Source organism: Rousettus aegyptiacus, unplaced genomic scaffold, assembly GCF_014176215.1.
Source record: "Rousettus aegyptiacus isolate mRouAeg1 unplaced genomic scaffold, mRouAeg1.p scaffold_m13_p_4, whole genome shotgun sequence".
Classification (NCBI taxonomy): Eukaryota; Metazoa; Chordata; class Mammalia; order Chiroptera; family Pteropodidae; genus Rousettus; species Rousettus aegyptiacus.
This window is the reverse complement of record NW_023416307.1, coordinates 56,165,897-56,189,592: the sequence shown is the minus strand read 5'-3', so window position 1 is coordinate 56,189,592 and position 23,696 is coordinate 56,165,897. Positions and strand designations below refer to the sequence as shown.

Sequence of the window (23,696 nt, the reverse complement as noted above, 5' to 3'; positions counted from 1 at the left end):
GGAGCAACTGCAAATACAGATGAAATTTTGCTCCCTCGCCTGCTGCTCACCTCCTGCTGTGCAGCCCAGTTCCTAACAGGCCATGGACTGATACCGGTTCACGGCCTGGGGGTTGGGGATCCCTGGTTGAAAAGTCAGAGATGGAAAACTTTTTTCCCTAATAATAAAAAAAAAAAAAAAAATGGGGGCAAAGAATGACTGGAAAGAAGAGTTCTGTCTATCTCATGACAAATTTGAGGTAGTGCCAAGATTTTTCATATTTATTATTTGTTTTAACAGAGGGGCAGTCTATAGCAATAAATGAGCAATAGCTTTGTGACCCTGAGAAAACTGCATAATTTATGTAAGTCTTCGTTTTCTCATCTAGAAAATTAGCACAATACTAAACTTGAAAGTGTATTGTACGGATTAAATGTGATATACACAAAATGATTAGCAAGCTGTCTGATATATAGAAGGTGTTCTATAAATGTTGATATTTTCCCATCCTCTTAATTTTCCTCAGTGATTTAAAATTCATGAACATAAATGTACTTTTGGAATGAAATGTGGAAAAATAGGAAACAAGGAACTGTTTGGGAAGACAGACAATAATTACAGTCTTCTTTCTCTTACACAGAGTCTCACAGTGCCCTTTTATATTCAGCAGCACTAATAGTTTCTCTGACAAAAAAAGTTGGAATACTGAGTAAGTGTAAATGACTTAGCTATCGCCTAGAAGTTTAAAGTTTTTGAAATACTACTAAAGGCTAATATTGAGTGTTTACTATGGCCAAATACTATGCCATTTACTCTATGTGCATTATTTAATTTATAGTCATCACGATCTCAAAGATAGCTATTATCTCCATTTGGCAGATGAATTTGAGCCTTAGAGAAGTTCATAACTTGTTCAATATAATGGACTACTGTAACTCGTCCACGTACATGTACAGGAACGTATAACTTTTCCAAGCCCCAAATGCAAAACTGCTGTAAATCTGATGAACTTAGGGAGCAAATGATGGTATAAAAAAAAAATGTGGCTTCAGTGTAAATTATTTTAAACTAATCTAATTTAGATAGCCAACCTGCCAAACTTAATCAGTTACCAACTGAACCTACAGCGTTTAATACACATAGGCACTTAACTTATTGCTTTGTCTAATTATTTCATCTCTATTGTTAATGTCATGATTAAGCCAGAATTTTATGCCTTGCATTATCTAAAATAGGGAAATAACACCTATTTACAAGGGAGTCATGAAGAAAAGCTATAAATAGTTACGTACACATAGAATTTACAAGTCTCCGGAGAGCATTTATCTTCTGTCATCAAAAAGAAAATTTAATCTCTGTAAACTTAAGAGTTTTATTTGGGCTTTACTGAGGACTGTAACCCAGGGACGTGAATTCAAGAAAACTGGAAAGAATGTTCCAGCTTCAAAGAGTGGCGCTTTTATAGGCAGAAAGAGTGAGACTAAGAAGTTAAGAGTCCATTATTTTTGGAGACAGGACACCTTTTCTTTGGGAGAAGAACATGGGAAGAGTTTTTATCATGCAGATTGCCTCTCATTTCTATCGGAAAGGAAGAGTGCTCATGCGACAGATAACCTTACTGGTACTTGCTTGGCCAGAAAATGAGAGACTGGTTGAGTAAGACTATAGTTCTGGGAGAGGTTGAAACTGCAATTGGATCAAGTATTAAATCTGGGTTTGGTATTATCAGAGGCTTTTAGCTCATGATGCTATTTTGAATTTGTGGTTTTCTCTTTAACACTTCTCCACTTTTTTCTGTAAAGTTAAGTATTATTTTACTAACCACAAGTTAGATAATTTGTGCAAAAGTTAGGTGACTTGTCTGAAAGAGGACTGTAAGAAAGTAAAACAACTAAGGCCCCCAATCTCTCTTTTCAGACACCGGTTCACTCATACAGGAGTATGAGAAAAACAACTGGCAGCTTACTTACTAGTCTAGCCAAATTGTTTACCCATTATTAGCCTCAGTGTCTGGACTTGTAAAATATGAGTGACGATATCTTCCATGTAGGATTGTGATGAGGTTAAATGAATTAACACTTAAATGCATTTTAAAAGTGACTGTCATGTAGTAATCACAAAACAAGTAATGGCTATTATTTTTATGTAAAATACTTCATAGCTACTAAACATGGCATTCTTTAAAATCACTGCATTTAGTATGCTATTAATACAGCTTTTCAAAAGAGCTCTGCGTCTCTGACATTGAATGCCGCCCAGGGAATTGGTGCAATCATTTGCTCCTTCATTTGCGATGCACTCTTACTTTCTGATATTTAATTGCTACTTGTAACACTTGAGATTAAGAGACCAATGGTGTATTTTCAGTTTTATCAATTTATCCCATCTTTCAAGCTCTTCCTCTCAGTGTAGCAATGTGCTAAATGTTGTGACCACCACCAAAACATAGACAAGATCATCTCTTCCGCCTGAATTTGTAAAAACATCCACTTGTGTATTTATGACACTGATTGCAATCATTTCATCATGGGTCTGTACTCCTATAATGCAAACTCCTTGAGGATAGCTGCTGTGGCTTATTTCCTGTTTTTATCTCCAAGCACCTAAAACAGTGTTAAGCACACAGCAAAGGATCAAAAATGATGGTGGAATAACTCAGTTTACAGTCCAGCAGGAGAAATCAATCACATACACAAACACAGGACTATAATACAGACTGTGACAATTCTCTTACATGTAGTAAGTACTACAGCTTGTGAGAAGCAGCAGCCAATTCTCACTGGACTGAAAAAGGAGGACAGAATATTTGAGTTGGACTTGAGGTACAGAAAGATTTGGGTGAAAGGTGGAAAAAGCAGATTAAAAAAGGGGGGGGGAGGTGCAGGAAAGAACAGTTCAAGGGAAGGTGAACAGGCCTGGAACCAAGCTGAGGAGCCGCAGTCGATGGGTGCACAGTGGACCATTTGCAGAAGGAACTGAATGAGTAGAGTCCAGGAGTAAGAATTTTATTTAATATATAGTTGAGAATCGTCAAAGCTTCCAAACAGTATAGTAAAATTTGTTTAACTGCTCATATTTTAAAAAGTAATGTTCCAGGATTTTGGATTCCAGCCAAGATAGAATAGCCCCATTGCAAATCCCATTGTAAGACCGTCTTCCCTTACGATTAAAAAAGAAAAAAACTACTGGACATAACAAAAAAGCCTAAGATGACTCTGAACAATGGGAAGAAGATGTATCTCATAGGGACCTTAAGTACTGGCCCAGTGGAGGTGAGCCTACAGTCACACTCAGGATCAAGGAGGTGTTAAAAGGTGATGCAAGGCAGGGTAGATGACACTTCGTTTTCCCCTTGCCCTGGTTTCAACAGGCCCAATAGCCCCACTTACCATCAAGGAAGAGTGAGGTGACATTCCACTTGCTTCCCTCCCCTCTACTGGTATCGCCTGGGTAGCATGGAGGTGAGTTTCTACTCCTACTCTGTAGCAAAAGTGATATGAGTCGGTGCTCTACTTCTTTCCTCCTGAGTGTCAGCAGAGCCCCTCCCGGAACTGAGATTATACTCCCACTTGAAGGCAATAATTAGGTGTGAGTTGGTGCCCCACTTTCACCAAGAAAGTGTAAACAGAGGCTAGGGGGCGCTATTGTTCCACTCCACGCATCTGCAGAGACAGTGTAAACACTCCACTTTTGCTGAAGTGCTCTCCGTGGGGCACAGGGGGAAACTAAATATGTACACCCATATGTCTCTTGTGCTATGCTTCAACAATGAGAATGCCTGCTTAAAAAATAAGTATTAAAAAAAGTTCCAGAGTATCATTATACAATATCCAAAATGTCCAGGAGAAAGTTAAAAAAAAATCACCCATTTCCCCAAGGACCAGGAAAATCACAACTTGAATGAGAAAAGACCGTCAACAGATGCCAGTTATCAATCAGATGTTGGAATTATCTGAGATAATTTTTAATGCAACTATAATAAAAACATTTCAATAAGCGATTACGAATTCTTGTAAACTAGAGAATTTCAGTAAAGAAAAAAGAATGATGTAATAATGCATGCTACAACATGGATGAACCTACAAGAACATTATGCTAAGTAAAATAAGCCGGTCGTCACACACATGTATATGCACACACACACACTATATACCATTTGTGAAATGTCCACAGTAGGCAAATATAGGTTAGTGGTTGCATGGAGCTGAAATGATGTGGTATAAGGAGTAACTGTTAGTGACTACAGGTTTTTTCCTAGGGTGATGAAAATGTTCTAAAATTAGATTGTGGTGGTATTTGTACAACTGTTTAAGTATACTAAAAACTATAGAATTGTACACTTTACATGAATGAACTTTATGGTATATAAATTATATCTTAATATAAGTCGTAAATTAATCATTAAAACTTATTTTAAAAAGAATTAAATGTAAGTTGTTGAACTAAAGAATACAACAACTGAAATAAAAAAAAAACTCGCTAGATTGGTTTAACAAGAGAGTAGAAATGACAGAAGACAGAAATCAATAATCCTGAGGACAGATCAATAGGATTTACCCTTAACAACAGAGATAAAATAGACTGAAAAAAAAAAGGAACAGGGCCTCAGGAACCTGTAGGACAATAACAATAGATCCATCATCAGAATCCCAGAAGGATATGAGAAAGAGAGTAGAGCTGAAAGAGTATTTTAAGAAATAATGGCTGAACACTTCCCAAATTCTGCAAGTACTGAAAGAAAAGAACTGTCAACCATGAATACTGTATCCAGTGAGGAATGAAGGGGAAATAAAAGATATTCTCAGACAAAAGAAAATAGAAGGTATTGCTAGCAGACCTACCCTTACAAATTGGCTAAAGGGAGTTCTTCAAATAAGGAAATGATAAAAGAAGGAATCTTGGACCATCAGGCAGGAAGAAAGAACAATAACAAAAGCAGAAATATGGACTTCTCATGAGTCTTGTAAATCACATTTAATGACTGAATCAAAAATTATACATCATCTTATGATAAAAGAAAAAGATATTTAAAAGTGAGGAAGTTTTCACACTTCACTCAAAGTAGTAAAATGTCGATACAAGGAAACTGTGATGTCTTATGTTTGCTTATTGTAATAGCTAGAATACTAAAAACATTATTCAAAGTGTATAACTCAAAAACACTATAAATATATCAAGAAGGAATCCTAAAAATTATTTAAGGATAGCACTAGTAGAAAAAGAGAAATAGATAATGAGAAATGGCGAGGGTGCAGAAAACAAAAAAATACAATAGCAGCTTTAAGTCTTAACCATATCAATGATTACCTTAAATGTAAATGGTCTAATATACCAATTAAATTCAGATATTTGCAGAGTGGACACAAAATTATGATCCAACAATATGCTGTCTATAAGAAACTCACTTCAAATACAATGAGACAGAAATGTTGTAAGACAATGAAAAAAGGCATACTATGCAAACATTAACTTTAAAAATGCAAGAGATATTAATCCAGATAAAGCAGATTTTAGAGCAAAGAAAATTACTACAAAGAGACGTTACATAATGATAAAAGGATCGATGAACCTAGAAGACATAGTGATGGTAGATACATGTGCACCCTCCAAAAAAAAAAAAAAAGAGCCTCAGAATATACAAAGCAAAAAATTGATAAAGCTAAAAGGAGGAGCAAAGAAATCTATAACTATAGTTGGGGATTTCAACATCCCAGTTTCAGCAACTGAATTACTAGATAGAAAATCAGTAAGTGTAATAAACTGAACAACATAATCAATTAACTAGATCTAATTGACATATTCAGAACATTCTATCCAACAAGAGCAGAACAAATATTTTTTTTAAAACAGACCATGAAACATGTACCAACAGACTTATGTCCTAAGCCATAAAACAAACCTCAACAAATTTAAAAGAATGAAAATAATACAGATTGGATTTCTGACTTTGACCTAAAAATCATTAATAGGAAGACAAGAAAAACTGCAAAAACTTGGAAGTTAACACATTTCTAAATAATCCATGGACAAAGAGGAATTCTCACAGGAAATTGTAAAAATCAATAAAACTAAAAACAAATATAGAAAAATATAACAAAAAGTTCTTTATTCGGAAAAAAAAATCAATAAAATTGTCAAACATCACTGATAAAAAATGAAAAAGACATAAGACACAGATCATCATTATTAGGAGTGAAAACAAGGTATTAGTACAGCTCCTGCTCTCATTAAAAGGAGAATATGGACTATTACAAATAACTTTACACTAAAATATTTACAACCTATAAGACATAGAACAATCCCTCAAAACTTACAAACTATCAAAACACAATCAATGTGAAATAAATAACCTGAATAATCCTATAACCATTCAAGAAATTTAATTAGTAATTTAAAAGCTAAAAATAAATCTCCGGGCACAGATGATTTTACTAGAGAATTCCATAAACTTACACACAAAAATCCTCAACGAAATATTAGCAAATCAAATCCAGCAATGTTTAAAAAAATTACAAGCCATGACCAACTGAAATTTATTCCAGGTATGCAAAGCTGGTTCAACATTTGAAAATCAGTCATTGTAATCCAGCATACCAATAGGCTAAACAAAAAATAAATCATATGATTATATAAAATGATGCAGAAAAAACATTTGACAAAATCCAACACCCATAAATGATAGACACTATCAGCAAACTAGTAATGGAATGAAACATTCTCAATTGATAAAAAGCAATCTACAAAAATCTACAACCAACATCACAATTAATGGCAAAAAAAAAAAAAATGAATAATTTACTTCTAAGACTGGGAATAGGGGAAGGATATCACACTCACTACTTCTATAAGTTCTAACCACCACAGTAATGCAAAAACAGAGGCACACAGATTGAAGAGGAAGAAATAACATTGTCCTTTTTTTGTAGATAATATGATTATGTATGTAGAAAATCTCAAAGAATCTACAAAAAAATAAATGAAATAAAAAACTGAAGAAGTGAGTTCAGCAAGGTTGTATAATATACAATCGATATGCATAATTCAATTATACATAGGAACTACAATTTAAGACATAATGACATTTATAATTGCCTTTAAAAATTAATGTTTATGGATAAAACAAACCAAACATGTACAGTTTCTGCATCCTGAAAATTACAAAATGTTGATGAACTAAATTGAAGACATAAATGTTCATGGGTTAGAAGACTCAAAATAGTAAAGATGCCAGTTCTTCCCAAATTGTTCTACAGGTTTAATGCAATTCCAATTATAACATCAAGGTGTTTAGTAAACATCGACTGTCTTTTTAAAAATTCATATGGAAAGGCACAGGAACTAGAATAGCTAAAACAATTTTGAAAGAGAAGAATGAAGTTAAAGCTTCTTAAATAGCCACAGTAGTCAGTATAGCACTGGAGGAATGATAGACACAAAGATCAGTGGAACTACTTGAGAACTCAGAAAGAGACCCACAGCTATATACCCAAGTGGTTTTTTCCCAAAGGTGTAAAATTCATTCACAGGAGGAAGCATAAACTTTTCAACTAATGGTGCTGGAGCAACTACACTCTCAGACATTGATTTCAGAGAAATAACAACTTATGTTCATACAAACACCTGTAAAAAATGTTCACAGAAGATTTATTTGTAATAGCCAAAAACAGAAAACATCTCAAATATCCTTTAAATCCATCAATGGGTAAATGGTTAAACAAATTGTGGTACACCTGTACCAAGAAATACTACTCGGCATTAAAAAGGAATGAACTATTGATACATTTGACAACTTTAATGGATCGCATGCAAGCTGTGCTGAGTGGGGAAAAAAAGCCAATCAAAGCTTATATACGGCATGATTCCATTTATATAGCATTCTTGAAATGACAAAATTAGAGAGATGGAGAACAGATTAGGGATTTGGGACTTGGAGAAGAGGGAGGTAGCCATGACTATAAAAGGGAAGCACGAGGAATCCTGTATCTTGACTGTGGTGCCACATGGTTACATGAACCGACTCGGAATAAAAGGGTATATAATGAAACACATGTACGCACACACAAGTGAGTGCATGTACAACTAACCATCGAAGTATGAATAAGGTTGATGGATTGTCAACTTGTGATACTGTATAATAGTTATGCAAGATGTTACCATTGGGAGAAATTAGGTGCAGGGCATGGAAATCTATTACTTCTTACGATTGCATGTAAATATATAATTATTGCAAAATAAAAAAGTTAAAACAAAGGAATGATCCAATATATATATCAAGAGCTACAATCATAATCATAACTTTCTGAACTAAAACTTGGTAACTTCAGTTCAAAAATCTTCAGTCATTTACCTACTTAACACCCATATGAGGCACTGTGTTAGGTGATAGAGATTCAGGAGTTAAAAAAGCAGATAATATAAAATATAAAATATAAAAATAGCTCAATGCATGAAAAAGATCATTACATCTTCAGTCTACATATGAGAACTGGCCTCAAATGTCTAACAATTAGAGAAAAGTAAATTTTGGAATATTATACACCCATTAAAAATGATGACTACTGTTTAACACAGAATGGAAAATGCTTATAACATTAAGGAGAATACAAAATCACATATTTGTTAGTATAATTAATGACAACGTGTTTTTATATGAATAAACTTTTATTAAATTTTTGATAATTAGAAAGAATAAAGAAATGCAAGATAAGTGCTTTCTAAACAACATCTGAAAGTATCATCTTTTCTGTGTCATGGTATTTTCACTTTTCTTTATTAAAAAGTATAGACATTCATTTATTTAAATGTTTACAAAGCCAAGAACCATCAAGTGGAAAAAAAATAAGTAATGCTAAAGTAAATTCAGCTTTTCATCAATATTGGAATGGTTAGGTTCCGAGTTTAGCCCTCTTGGAAAAATAATGTATGCAGCAGCTGTTGGTTTCCATTTATTCAAATAAGCCTAGAAATCAGTAGGCCACCCTTGTGATGACTGTGCTTGCAGGAAAAGAGGGCAAAAAGCAGAATGGGAAAAAAAGAGACAACATTGGGAAAAGATGCTCTAATTGAATCACAGGGTCAGTATCATAATTTATGATAAATTATTTATCAAAAGAGTCTGGAAAGATATCATTTGTGTGTTACTTAAAGTGTGATTAAGGCGAGATAGTCATCAATAGAAGTATGGCCAGATCTACAAAGCACAAAATAGACTGGAGAGTTTGTAAATTATCTAGTGAACTCCAAGTCCAGCCACACCAGGTAATTAATCACAAAAGCCATTTCTTTACAGTGGTGTAAAATGCATTGGGGCAAAATTGCAACCCTGAGTTCTGACAAATACAGCGCAGACTCTCCCAGGAGCATATATGAAGACATCCCGTTTGTCTCGGTTTCATTTCTTTTGCAAAAATAATTATTTTTAACAAAACAAAAACAACTTTTGCCCTGCCTGTAACAACCTAACCTCTACTTGTCACACAAGGAAAAATTACCTACCTCAGTACAAAAGGCATCAGGTGCTGCCCTCATTAACAGTGACCCAGTGTGACAGCCAGGAAGACCGGCACGGTCCTGCTCTGAGAGGCTGCCAAGAATGCTACAGTCCCTTACACCCGCCTTCCTGCTCCTGTGCTGCCCACACAACCTAGCTTTCTCATGAAGCACCTTCTGCTTGGCTCAGTGAACACAATCACTGAACGTGGTGTTAACGATGGTCTTTTCTTTCCCAGTCCAATGCCTCTCATGTATTTTTTTTAAAAAAACACTAGTTTTCTTAAAAAAAAAAAAACAAACAAACATTTCCAGAAAATGATGAACAGTAATTGTCATGAACCTATAGCAGATCTTGAAAAACAAAGACAGGCAAGAATCTGTCAATATAGCAATATTCCAAATATGAAATTCATGGTTCAGGAAGAGATAAATAAATAAATATAAAGGGGCTTCTCAAATAATTTCTTTTGTTTTCCCCCAGTTCTTACTGAATTTTGTTTGTGTAAAAAGTTTGGATTCTATGATACAAGAGCAAGCCCTATTGGGACCAATAGTAGCCATTCATGCCATCAGCCCTCCACATAAAGAGCGAATGGGGAAAGGCAGAAGATATTCCAGGGTTGTTCATTATTTTTTCTAAAGACATCTATCTTTTAAAATAATTTCATTATTTAAACTCCATCTGGCACTTTAGTCACTTGAAAAATTATTAAGTTAGGCATGAATTAAAGAACAAACCCATCTGGACTGCAGTTTTCATTTTAAGTGCTATTCTGCTCATATCTTTTTCCTTGGCTTGGCACATCTTTGAGATACAGCTTACTGAACAGAATCCTGGGACATGTGTGGTGAGGAAACAAAGTCTTCATGACAGAACATTTGAGTTCATTTCACACATCCCAGTGGCCAGGTAACAGCATTTGTCATCTTCTTTGTGCTTTTTACTAGTATCATTATAAGGAAAGTGCTTCTTTCCCAATACTCTCCCATCACACCCACACCCTTGTATGGGGCATTCCACTGATTCTTCTCTGAACACTGTATCTGCTCATGTCCTATACAAGGGACCCGGCCCGACTCTGGGCTGGCACCATGACAGGGACAGCACCAATTCGCTCCAGCGCTGCTTGGCTGATGGTGTAGGAGTGCATGTGCTGAGGCCGAGGCTTCCTGCTGACTGAGCCATTGCTCCTGGACATGACCTGCGGTGATGACCCTCTGTTGGCTGTCACTACCAGAGTCTTATGTGAAGTTGGGATCAGATGGTTCCCATTAGCATAGATGGATGGTATGTTGACATTGCCTGAGTGCACGGAGAAAGACTGGCGCAAGTCACCGAAATGGTTGAATGACTCCGTGTTTCTGTGAACTTTCGGATTGTTGCCCCAGTATCGGCTGTTGTAGGTATTAGAAGAGGTCAGTGTGTTGTTCTCTGAGGAGGATATCTCGGTGTGAAATGCTTTGGCAGAAGAAGAACATTTAGGTGGAAGATCATCCTCTCTGAAAAGGAAAAAAATGTAGTTGTCATTAGGATTTACTTGAGGTTTACCCGACCCTCTGCCCAGGACTCTTTCTTCTACATTAAGGTATGTCTGTGAAATACAAGGTTTCAGGAAAGGCCACACTGTCGTGACAGTAAACATAGCAGTCCTGGTGGCCTTGGCTTTGACATTCATTCCCTTTGAGACAATGCTCAAGAAAATTGTCCCCATTTTTCAGTCCCCAAGAGTAGAAAGGGTAATTTCAAATCTTTAAAAGACTGTGTCTTCAAATATAACTGAAAAAATACATGTATTCAAATTCTTTTTTGTTTTTGCTCTGTATAGGAAAATAGTCCAAGAAGAAATCCACTGAGCTAGTGGCTGTAAAGCTCTGGGTGTGGGGAACATCAAGAAATGGTTAGAGTTCTTATTGTACTTGGGCATTTGAGAAATCACTGTAGTGTGCCGAAAGAGGTTTTTCTCCGTAATCTTATGCTGAGATGAAATCTGCCCATTTGCAGTCCAAACTCTTATGAATTATAAAAGACTAAGTCATTAATTTAATTTAAGATGTTAATTCATTCATTTAACATTTACTGAGTACCAAGCATTCTAATAGATGTTTCATATGGGGGAAAAAAAAAACAACAACACAGTTTCGATACCCAAAAAGCCTATGGTCAAACAGGGTTGACGAATGCAAAAACATTTGCAAGTCTGAAAGGATGGGCAAGGGGCCAAAGTCAACTTATGTGAGGAAATAATGCCTAGACTAGTCTTGGATCGGATCATGGAATTTACTGACAAGATGAATGAAAAGGGAAGAGGTTTAGTCCAGGAAGAGGGTGGAAGCTTGAGCAAAGGCCCTGAGGCATGGAAGAATGCAGAATAGACTGGAACATGAAGTAATCAGGGAAGTGGTGAGTGTAAGACCAGGGCACCAGGGGTGGGTCAGATCCAGAAGGGCTGTATATGTCATGCTAAGTAGACTGGAGCCATTATTTTCAATAAGGACATGACATGGTGCAATCTGAGATATTAGACCTGAACTCCCACATCTCCACAATATGCCAAGAGTCACTTTTCTTTAAAGATCATTTTGATGTTCTCTCCTTAAGATGTCCATATTCTTGATGGAACTCTTTCACACTGAACCATAACGTTTTGGCTTATCTGTATGTAGACAGATACTGGTATGCTCTTAAGGTATTCCTTCTTGCTTTATGTTCTCATCTATTATATGCATCAGTGTTAAACATGTATTCTAATGTAACTTTTCTACTATCTATGACTGCCACCTAATCCCACTTACCCTGGAGATAGTTTTCACTTGCATCCTCCTAGTCCTCCCCTTTCATGATCCAGTAAATAAAGCTTACTAGTATCATGAGGAAAAGTGATGTAACATACAAGAAAATATCATTTAGCTATTTTAACTATCTTGGTCATGATAGTCATAAGACTAGCCATGAAATCTCAGTTGCCCAAATGAATAGAAATATAGACACTGGCTAAGCAGGACAAATTATCTGACGTACAAACCTTATTTCATTAGGAATTTCTTCTTCCTCTTCCTCTTTATTTTTTCTTCTCCAGTAAAAGAATGCCCCTAAAATTAGTGCAATGCAAAAAATGATAATAACTGCACCAGTGCCAATGGCTCCAGCTATTAGTCCAAAGTTCCTGGGCTGGGCTGCAAAATATATTTAAGGTATATTTAAAGAACAAAAAATAAAAAAAGAGAGATAAATAATATACGCACTTGCAACTTTATAAACATGCAAGTTTATTAAAGAATCTTCTTAAAATGTACGAAATTAGCTGAAGTAGTGCATCCATGTAAAGTTAAACCTCACTTAACTTTCTGTATCCCCAATAACCAGGACTAACACACAGTAGGCTCGCATTATTTAGTGAATTTACATAACAAGACTCACAGCTTCAGGAGGGCCACATCTAGAGCAGAGCAGGAAAAAGATGGTCCCTGTCTAACCTTCCCGATCTGCCCCACATGAACCCAGCAACCAGTGAGATAACTTATCACTTCATTCCAGCCAAATCGCTCCCTTTTGCAACTAGAATTCAAATACTGAATTCTAGCTGCAGAATTCTCAAATAAAGGGAAAAATTCTACACTGCTCATTGATAATCAGGACACCCAACAAGAAGGTTTTGTCTTAGCCATGGCCATAGATCATCATAAATTTTATAATGTGTATAGTACTATACAATCAGAAGTGATTTGATACTAATGATCCTGAGAAAGACATTGTGTCATAAAGAGATCATATTTCTGAGGCTAAAAAGTATAATAATGCATTTAGAAAATATCTTCAAAACATTTAACACCAAAAGAATTTCTACTTAATCTTCAAACAATCTAAAAACGAATAAGTAGAACTCTTCATTCCCCAGTTTAACAAAGATCTTGGTGTTTCAGACCTAGAGTGGACATTGGAATTTTATATACTTACGTGAAATAACCTGGAGATCTAAAAGACAGGTGCTGGTTCCAATGGCATTAGAAGCCATGCACTGGTACAAACCTGAAGACAGAGCACTGATGTTCCGGATGGTGACTGTTCCCTGGACCTGGTCTGTCACAAAAATAAAAACCGAAGAAATTAGAAGGTAAGACTATAAAAATAGATAAACACTGAGGAGGTGTTAATAGCTTTGCTTGCAGAAATTTTAGAAAAACTAAAATCACAACATTGCATTAAAGACCTAGAGCTATTGAGGACTGTCCTAAAAATAAAGGCAACCTTGCAACTTAATCTGCAGATTAGTGTGAGGGCCTAAATGTGAGTAGCCTTCCCAGAGGAGACAGGGACTAATGCCTACCCAGAGAATTTACAATCAGTAACACCAAATTTTAATTTGAAGGAAATGTGATAACAAAGATGAAGTTAAATTCATTAATGATCGCTTCTTACCAGATGGAAAAATATCTACTCTGTGCTCAAGTGTATAGATTGTTATTCCCTTCGATGACTGTTATAACAGTTTAAGTCTAGACCCTCCAAGAGGCAGATGCCAAGACAAGAAAGAGGTTTATTGGAGGCTATGCCAGTAAAGGAAATGGAGAGGGAGCTGGAGAAGGCAGAGAGAGTCTCAGACTGAAATGCAAGTCTGGCCCTTAGGAAGGGGAGAGGAAAGGAAGGACAGTGGGGGAGGGAGAATCTTGGACTCCAGCAGTGTTGTGGAAGTTTCCACTAGGCTGATGGGGAGTCCTTGAGCCAAAGTCACCTGTTAAAGGGGTCCCACATCTTGTAGGAACAAGCGTGTATGAGTAGCCCCACTGTGCCCAGTTACTGGCTGGGAGCTGCCCAGGAGGAGCTTGGCCTGGATGTGGAGCAGCTACCTATCCTGGAGGAGGCAGGCGGGTCTGTGAGTCAATTATGTTAGCCTCATCAAGAGATTCAAGCAGTGCAGTTTCAAGGCCACCACACTGATGCTATCAAAAAATGTTTCAGTAGTTTGCATTTTAGTGATTTATCAACATTAGCATAGATTATTGTTTATAAATAAATAAAGTTAATAGTAATTAAAAGCATTGGCTAAGCTTTTATATGTATTATCTCAATCTTTAAAATGACTCAATAAGGTATTTATTATTATTAATCCCATTGAACAAACAAGGAAACTGAGGCTTTAAATGAGTAATAAGATTACACAGCTAGTCACTAGGAATTGGAATTGGGTGGAGGGTTATCTTAGTCTGAGCTCTAGGCTTCTTGGCCTCCCTTAAGCAGAACATAATACATTAAGTCATCTCAACCACTCAAAACGGCTGCAAATCTAGAAGTAAGTGGAAATGGCTCCTAAAGGCACATTTCTCACACAAAGTCCATGTATTTTCTACAGAGACACCTGGAACTAGCACCACATCGGGCTGACTTATTTTTACATCGAACTAAGATTTAGTTACCTTATTTTTGCTGCTGGCAACCTCCATTTCTATCTAGATCAAAGGCAGATACCGAGAAAGGGGGCAGCGAAAGCAGACCTGACCACCGCATGCATGATTTATTCAGATACTTAACAAATAAATATTTATTGGGCACCCTTCTGTCTGTTGGGTAATTTCTGAGGATGCTGATACATGACAAACAAAACAAACTCAGCCCCTTATGTTAATAAGACAAGCAAGCAAGCAATCACAAGAAATGGGCTCAGTGTCAGCACTAGAGAATATTGGGTGCTGGGGAGCACATAGGAGGGGCAGTTAATGAGGATAAGCAAATTCTGAAAGATCTCCAGGCGTGGACAGCCCTCAGGGTTCTCTCTCTGCCTTTCTAACACAATGCAGCGGACAGTGTTAAATGACTCTGAATCATCAAACACGCACTGGAATTCACTTCAATATATTGGCCAGGGAAAGGAGATTTGTTTTCCACTTCCCGTTGTTTTTTTAATGGGAGCATTTAAAGGGTCAAATCCATATTATATGGAGAACTTACTTATCCAGAATAGGATCCTTGGTGAATTTGGACATTTGGATTGTATTGCACACACCTAAGTCAATATACTTGGTTGGCACTTGTATATATTTATTTCCTTAAAGACAAATCAATGGGTACTAGACTTATTGGGGTTATGACTTTGCAAGTTATGTAAATGTCTAATCACTATGTTGTATACCTGAAACTAATATAATATTGTATATTAACTATAATTTAAAAAAAAAAAAGACAACAAGAAGAAACGAACTCTGAGGGCTACCAATATGCAGGAGCCTTTCAGTGAATTTACTCAGATACTTCGGTCAGTCTCGGGAGAAACTGTCATCTCCTCTATTCTGTGTTCTATTTGATTTCACAGTCCAGACCCTCACCGAATGCCCCTCCTACGTGCTCCCTAGCAACTTGTTCTCTCTGGTGCTGGCACTTGGCCCATTTATTGTGATTGCTTGCCTAGCTGTCTCATTAAGATAAGGGCCTGAACTTGTCTTGTTCATCACCATATAACAATCCTCAGAAATTTCTGATGCACAGATATAAGGGTCACCTTCTCTTTAGTGCCTATTGTGCATCACATGCACTATACTAACAGCTTGATGTGTCTCATTTAATCTTCAAATCTTAGGTTTTATATTCTCTACTTTTCGAAGATGAAAAAGCTCAAAGAGGCTTTGCAATTATTCCAAGATCACATATTATGTCAGTAGCGCAATCTATAAAATCTGGTCTGTCCATGCCCAAAGCTTATAATCATCATATATATCCTTGGCATTCTAGTAAGGCATTTAAAACCACAACATTCTATGGGCTGCATCTATAGGATATCTCCTAAGCATGCAATGTTCTAGTGCTGTTAGTATTAAACTAAGCCACCTGCTAACTCCATCTTCAATACAGTACCCAATGTCATCCTTCAAGAAAACCATACTCTGGACAACTAACCCCACAATTCCACACACTGTGTTTTCCTAAGCCCTGAAATCCTAGGAATTTGATCAGCTCACACAAAACCAGTACTTTCATTGATACTTCCATGGAGATAATTTGGGAAATTTTAAACAGCTGATGTAAACAGAATGCTGGGATGCAGAAAAAGACAAACTTTGAAGATTCTTGCTTTAAGAAGTTATTTTTAAAAGGTGAAATCACTTTTCTTCCCTTTGTCTTTATAGACACAGACACCATGAGCAAACAGATAAAAGAAAGTATTTTTTTTTAATTTATTTTTTTATGGTAACATTGGTTAATGAAATCTAGTAAGTTTCGGCTGTACACTTTAACAGCAAAGCATATATATATTTTTCACTGTGTGTTCACCTCTCCTAGTTAGATTTCTTTCTGTCACCAAGACATACCATGCCTGAGCTAACTCAGGATGTAATCAGGGAATGAGAAAGACATATTGATAAGAGAGGATTAACCAGAAGCAGAAGAGGGCTGTTTGTGTAGTCAAGGCAGAATGGACATGGAGCACGTTTTCAGCAAGCACCAGACTGTTTCCAGCCATGAGCACATGGCCCTTTCAGAAACAAGATGGGGATGGGCTAATTCCTCAATCTGTCACTTCATTTGGTCTGATCTAGCACAGAAGTAATTTGTTCAAATGAACTTTGAAAATAAATGTTCTTTTGATCTTCTTTCTTTTAAAGAATAGAGGACGTTCAATAGTGTGAAACTATAACTTGAGTGAAACTATAACTTGAAAGCACGCAAGACATCACATCCCACTCTGTTTTAGTTTGCAGCAACACTGTATCCCATACAAGCTATGCACCTGGACTAAAATGCTCTTCAGAATTAGAGAGAAAGGAGTATGTGTACATTTCCATTTCCATTCTCTCTCCTTAGTCCCAGAAACACTTGCGGATGGATGTTTTCTAGACGCCGAGAGACCGGGCTGCAAACCGCCCTGCCACCTACTAGCTATGTGGTCTTGAATATACTACCTCTTTTTCATCTATGTTTTAGTTTCCTCGTGTGTGACTTGGAGCTACCAATGTGACTCCACATCATAGGACACTGTGAGGACTAAATGAGATAATGCAGGTAGCAAGTTAAGTATATTATCTAGTAATGCTTCCCTGTGGAAATTTCTTCCTGGTATTGCTTGGGAAATTTATGTATTTTTCTGAATCATATGAAAAATCAGTCAAGAAATTGGAAAAATGTCAAATGTCTCCAAATTCCCAATAGATATTAATACTCAGGATTTGACATTGAGCTAGGAATTCCTATATCATAAATTATTCTATATTTTACACAATTTATGTATTTTTAATAATGAGTGATCATAATAATAAAGTGAGTCATTTCTTACATAAAAGTTTCAGAAGTATTCTGTAGCAAATAATAACAATATTATTAATAATAATAAATGCATGGTTTATTGTTATTTGAATAAATGTCAAAATTATACATTTCAATATTATATTTAAAAAATGATCCTAACCTGATACATTTAATTAAAAAATAATAAAAACAGAATGCATCAAAACAAAAAAAAAGCCTAAATTAAAATCTATTTAAAAATTCAAAGATAATATCACAAATGTTTAATATTTAAATTGTCATTCTAAAAGTTTAAAATACCATACAGCATTAAGTGCACTATCCAAAAGTCTTGATCTTTGTTCCAGACAGAAAATTTTATTTCATTTTTGTGTTGATGTTGAAATGACAGGGAGAGAACCTGTACCCATTAAGAGAATGTTCAAAGGGAGGGATAGGATATATGCTGCTTCACATAAGCTCATTGCCTGTGTTTAACAAAAATATTTTGTCTGTTTGCCCTGATTTTTGTTTTGCCATTGACATACATATTGCTTTTGCCAATGCAGATTTTAAATCCATTTCTGATTTTAAGTCAGTATATTCCACATCAACATTTGCATCTTCTTCTCTTCACATTTCTGTCATTAAAAGAATTGAAATCTACGGCAAATGTTCAAGCACTGGAAAACATCCATTAACATTACTAGAAAATAGTTGCATAATGTAACACTTGGATCCCCTGGTATTAGCAACATTACACAGAATAACACATCAAAATTACCAAGCTAAGGACTTATTTTGCTTTTAAACCTGTTACTTCTTGGAACACCCTTCATGGCATTTGTATAAAATATACAATGTATATAAACATGTTGATATTTATTTGCAAGAATGACTCACCATTAACAACAGACATGGTCGTGTGAACACACTCACGACATGGCAGCAGCTACGAGCAAGACTAACTGATTAGATCATGACTGCTCCTCTTCTGCACACTTCTGTCCTGATTCCCAGAAATGTTCACTCCAAGTGCTATTTTCCACTTGACATCAGTGGATTCTTTTTAATCACCATGCCTCTATGTTGATTGTTAGGCCTTAATTCTCAAAGGAGAATGGCACTTAATGCTCAAAAAATGTTACCTGTTACCATTATTATTTTAATCCCATCTGGATGTCTCAGATGACTACAAACTCACTACCTATTTTAATCCCATCTGGATGTCTCAGATGACTACAAACTCACTACCTTCCTCAAGGAAATCTCGAAGTTTTTTCTCCCCTGATTTAGTTATTGTTTGTTCAATGGTCTAAGACAGAAATCTGAGTTAACTTTAATTCTTTTCTGACTCCCAACATCCAGTCAAGCCCCATGCCTTGTTGACTCTTGTCTTCAATCTCCTGAATTCCACCCTGCCCCTTGTCCTTCCTCCGTCCCCATCAGTAGGGACCTTACTGCAGGCCCTCTTTATTTCTTGATGGAGCTATTATCAAAGCCTCCTATCTGTGACCTGGCTGCCAATTTCTCACCTTGACTGCTAAGGCTGTTTCTAAGATGCACATCTGGATATCTTCTCTTGGTTTATAAAGGCCAGTTAATACCCATGGTCTCAAAGATAACATCCGAACTCCTTTCTTGTTATACAATGCCTTTCACAAACTGGACCTGAACTTACCAACTTCCTTTCTGGTCAAACCTCCATGAATCTCTATGCCAGTTTCACAGATTTCCTCACTTTAAAATGTCAAAAATGTTTACACTTCCAAAATTCTGAGTGCATGGTTCCCTCTATTGGTAATAGCCCGTTTTAACTTCTGTTCACCCTATAAGATCCTTTTCTGCTTAGAAATCTCTTTCCATATAAAGTTCTTCCTTAGACTCTTCAGGGAAAATTAAAACTTCTATTTTTAATTATATAGCACTATAAACATTTTGATAGCATGAAGCATGTAGCACTCTTTACATCTGTCGCCTCCATTAGACAATGAACTCTAGAATGGAGATATGTCTCTTTATATTTCTCTACCTTCCCCAACTACTTCCCCTGAAGTAGTTGCACAGAACAACTCTGTGTGTGTACACATACACACGTATTTAAAAAATGGACAAACAAGTAAACAAATGACTATAGCTCTGATAATCACTGGTATTAATTTTTTAAAGAAGAGGGAGTATATTGCATGGGACTTGCTTCTTTATGACAGAGGGCAAAAAGGGGAAAAACTTGTCTTCAGTCAGAATAATGTCTTGATGAAGAGAAAATAAGCGCCTGTCTATTCAGCGACTTAAGTGGATGCCAACATTTTTACTCCCCTTGAGAGAACTATGAAAGCACTCTCACTGGGAAGGGAATTAGCAGGGGAAGTTCAGGCAGGAGAACTGAGGCTTCTGATGCTTATGAACATGGCAGAGGAATGCAAGGGCTTTCTCTCAGCAGACTCAAGGCAAGCCTGGCACCTGTCCTTGCTGGCTGGGCCTGTCTTCTCCCTTGCAACACTAGGGTGCTGGGCTACAGAGCTTTTTAAGATACTCTCCTGCTCCATTTACGATCTCCACATGAAGTTCTGTACAGTTCTCAAGCAAGCAGGAAAGTGAACCATGTCCCTTCATTGTATTGTTAAATTATGAAAGGATGAGGACAACAGAGAATTTCTTAATAACCATGAAGGAAAAATGCATAATTTATAAAGAACACTGAAATAATCAGAAGGTATGGGGAAAGGTAAATAGAAAACATCCAATATTAGAAATTCATCTAAATATATCCATAATTACAATTACTATAAATATATTTAATCAAAGGACAAAGACTCTTAGATCACAGATTGAAAACCAAACTAAACCCAGACATATGCTATTTATAGGAGATAAACCTAAAAAATAAAACATGGAAACATAAAAGTGAACCATAAAACAGAAACATACCAGCAGGAATTAACCAAAAAAAGCCATGATAGGAATTTTAATAATAGTTAAAATAAGGCAAAAATGCATATTAAGCATAGAGATCCAGTGAGAGTGAGATAAAACAACCTGTAAGACTTAATCACATAGGCTCGAGAAAGGTTTAAAAAAACTGGCATAATTGCAAGAACAAATGGACAAATCCGCAATACTACTGTGTGATTTTTAAATACATTTAGCTCATAAAATCATTGCTGAAACAGATAAAATATTTGTAAAGATGTGAAATATTTGAATAATGCAATTAAATTACGTGATAGATGAATGGATAGATGGATGGATGGATGGACGGACAGACATAGAGATATCCATCTTAGTACCTGTAACTGACATCATAGCTCTTACTATTCTCTGTCTGCTCCCTCCACACCAAATATAGTGACATCTTTGCTATTTAGCAAAAACAGCAGGCACACTCTTGCCTCAGGGACTTTGTATAGCTGTTCCCTCTGCCTGGAATACTCTCGTCAGCCCCATAGTCACAAGCCTCTTCCTTCATCATCTTTAAATCTCTGCTAGAATACTATTCTTTCAATGAGACTTACTTTATGCACCTTATTCAAAATTAGGGCTCCTCATGCCTCAACTAATCCATTTTACTCTGATCTTTTTTCCTATTTCCTGATTCATTATGTTCAATCTCCAGCCGCTATAATGTAAGCTCTATGAAGGGAAAGATTTCTGTTCTGTTCATTGATGCACCTCCAGCACTTAGAACAATGCCTGAAACATAGTAGGTGCCCAACACATACTTGCTGAATGAATAAATGAAGAACAGGAATTAATACAAATATACAAGAAGTTAGATAAAATCAAAAGTTTCATTTAACAGGACTGATAAAAATAATTAAGGTGAAAAGGACAAACAAAATTAAGAATGAAAAGGAGAACACAGAGTTTTAAAATTTATAAGAATAATGATAGTATAAATGCTCATATTTATTAAGTGCTTATAATACCAGATGCTGTTCTAAACATTTTACATGTGTTTTCAACTAATCTTTATTCCACCCTGTGAGGCAGTTACTACTATTGTGTCCATTTGACATATAAGAAAACTAAGGCACAGGATCACATAGCCAGTAATTCCTGGAGCCAGGATTCCAACCACATCCTCTAATTCCAGAACCTGCATTCTAAAATACATTCCTCTGTTTTCATATGGAGAATACTACAACTTGATGTCAATATGTTTAAACTTAAACAAAAAAGACATTTTCTAGAAAAATTCAGAAAATCTAAATAAACCTACACCATTAGAGAAGCTGAATCAGTAGTCAAAAATCTACCAACAAAACATAACAGCAAGGCGATGCTTTTATAGGCAAATTCTACAAAACAACCAAGTAATCTCTTATTCATACTGTTTCAGAAAATAGAAAAAGGGGAAAAGCTGCCCAACTCATTTTGAGGCCATTGTATAATCTGATACTAAAACTGAACCAAGGACAATAGAAGACAGAAAAATCATAGGCCATTCCTACTTATGATCACAGATGCAAAAAATCCATTAAAATATTAGCATACTGAATGACGCAATTTATGTAAAAATAATCACAAACAGACTTTATTCCAGAAACACAAGAATGTTTTAATTTTGAAACTCTATGTATGTAATTCACTTATTGACATTTTAGTCTGGATAACTCTTTGTTGTGGATGCTGTCTTGTGCATTATAGAATGTTTAGCAGCATTCCTGGCCTCTGCCCACTAGCTGCTAGTAGGACCCTCCTCCCAGCTGTAATGACGAAAAATGTCTCCAGACACTGCCAAATGAAACTGTACCCGGTTGCGAACCCCTGATGTAAAAGCTGGTGACTTGTCTCATGCATTATGCTTAGAATTCTAAAGTATTATATACCAAAAGGACAGTACTAAATCAACTTTATTGTTTCTCTGTATGAAGATGAAGTGTACCTCACAGTATACTGGTTCTAAATTTACTCAACTCTTGAATATCCACATATGAATTATATGAGGACAACTTTTTGGTAACTTTTATTCTGACATAATTTTAAACTTACAGAAAAGTTATAAGAATACCACAAGGAACTCAGATTCAACAACTATTCATATTTTTCCCAATTAGCCTTATCATATTCTCACGAAACGTATAAATATTTTTCTGAACTATTTAAGAGTTGAAGACACTGTGCCTCTTTACCACTAAGTACTTAGTACTTCCTAAGAACAAAGACAATCTTCACATAATCACAGTGAAAGCATCAAATTCAAGAAATTTAACATAGATACAACAGTAACATCTAATCCAATTTATACTCATTTCATCAATTGTGCCAATTTTACCCACACTCTAACCCAGGATTCTGCATTGCATTTAGTTGTTTTAACTCCTTAAGACTCTTTCATTCTGGAACAGATTCATCTTCCCCTTCGTTTGCTTGACGTTTCCACATGACTGGATTTAGTTAGGTGTTTTTGACAGGTAAACCACAGCAATGACATTGTGCCCTTCTCAGCGCATATATTAGGAGGCAGAGGATACCACTGTGTCACAATATTGGCAATGTTCATTTTGATAACCTAGTTCAAGTGATATCCACCAGGTCTCTCTACTATAAAGTTATAGCTGACCCCTGAACAAAACAGGGGCTAGGAGTGCTGAGCCCCTCTCCCCTGCATAGTAGAAAATCTGCATATAATTTTTAACTCCCCAAAGACTTAGCTACGAATACCTCACTGTTTACTGGAAGCATTACCAATAACATAAACAGTCGGTTAACACATATTTTGTGTGTTACATGTATTATATACTGTAGTCTTACAATAAACTAGAGAAAATGTTATTAATAAGGAGGAGAGAATACACGTATTTACTGACAAAAATTCACATATAAATGGTCCCATGGATTGCAAACCCTTGTTGTTTGAGGGTCAACTGTACTATTTTTTCTTTGTAATTAATCAGTAATTTGTGGGGACATATTTTGGAACTATGTAAATATCTTGTTCCTTATCAAACTTTAGTCGACTACTTTGACAATAGCGATGACTTTTCCTAACTCCATTATTCTTTCCACA

The 23,696-nt window shown here is 36.0% G+C and overlaps 1 protein-coding gene across 4 annotated transcripts in view; it reads right to left on the bottom strand.

The window, feature by feature from the left end:
* Positions 1-9,737: 9,737 nt before the first annotated feature.
* IGSF11 (immunoglobulin superfamily member 11) overlaps positions 9,738-23,696 on the bottom strand; it is a 115,883-nt gene continuing 101,924 nt past the window's right edge. For 3 of the 4 annotated variants that reach the window (XM_036219069.1, XM_016140126.2, XM_036219070.1), the window contains 3 exons: positions 13,427-13,549; positions 12,495-12,645; positions 9,738-10,971 (listed from right to left, as the gene is read on the bottom strand). In XM_036219069.1, coding sequence (XP_036074962.1) covers positions 10,527-10,971; positions 12,495-12,645; positions 13,427-13,549 — 719 coding nt within the window. In that variant the 3' untranslated portion in view covers positions 9,738-10,526. The remainder of the gene's footprint in view (positions 10,972-12,494; positions 12,646-13,426; positions 13,550-23,696) is intronic. The other variant, XM_016140127.2, reaches the window with a different exon arrangement.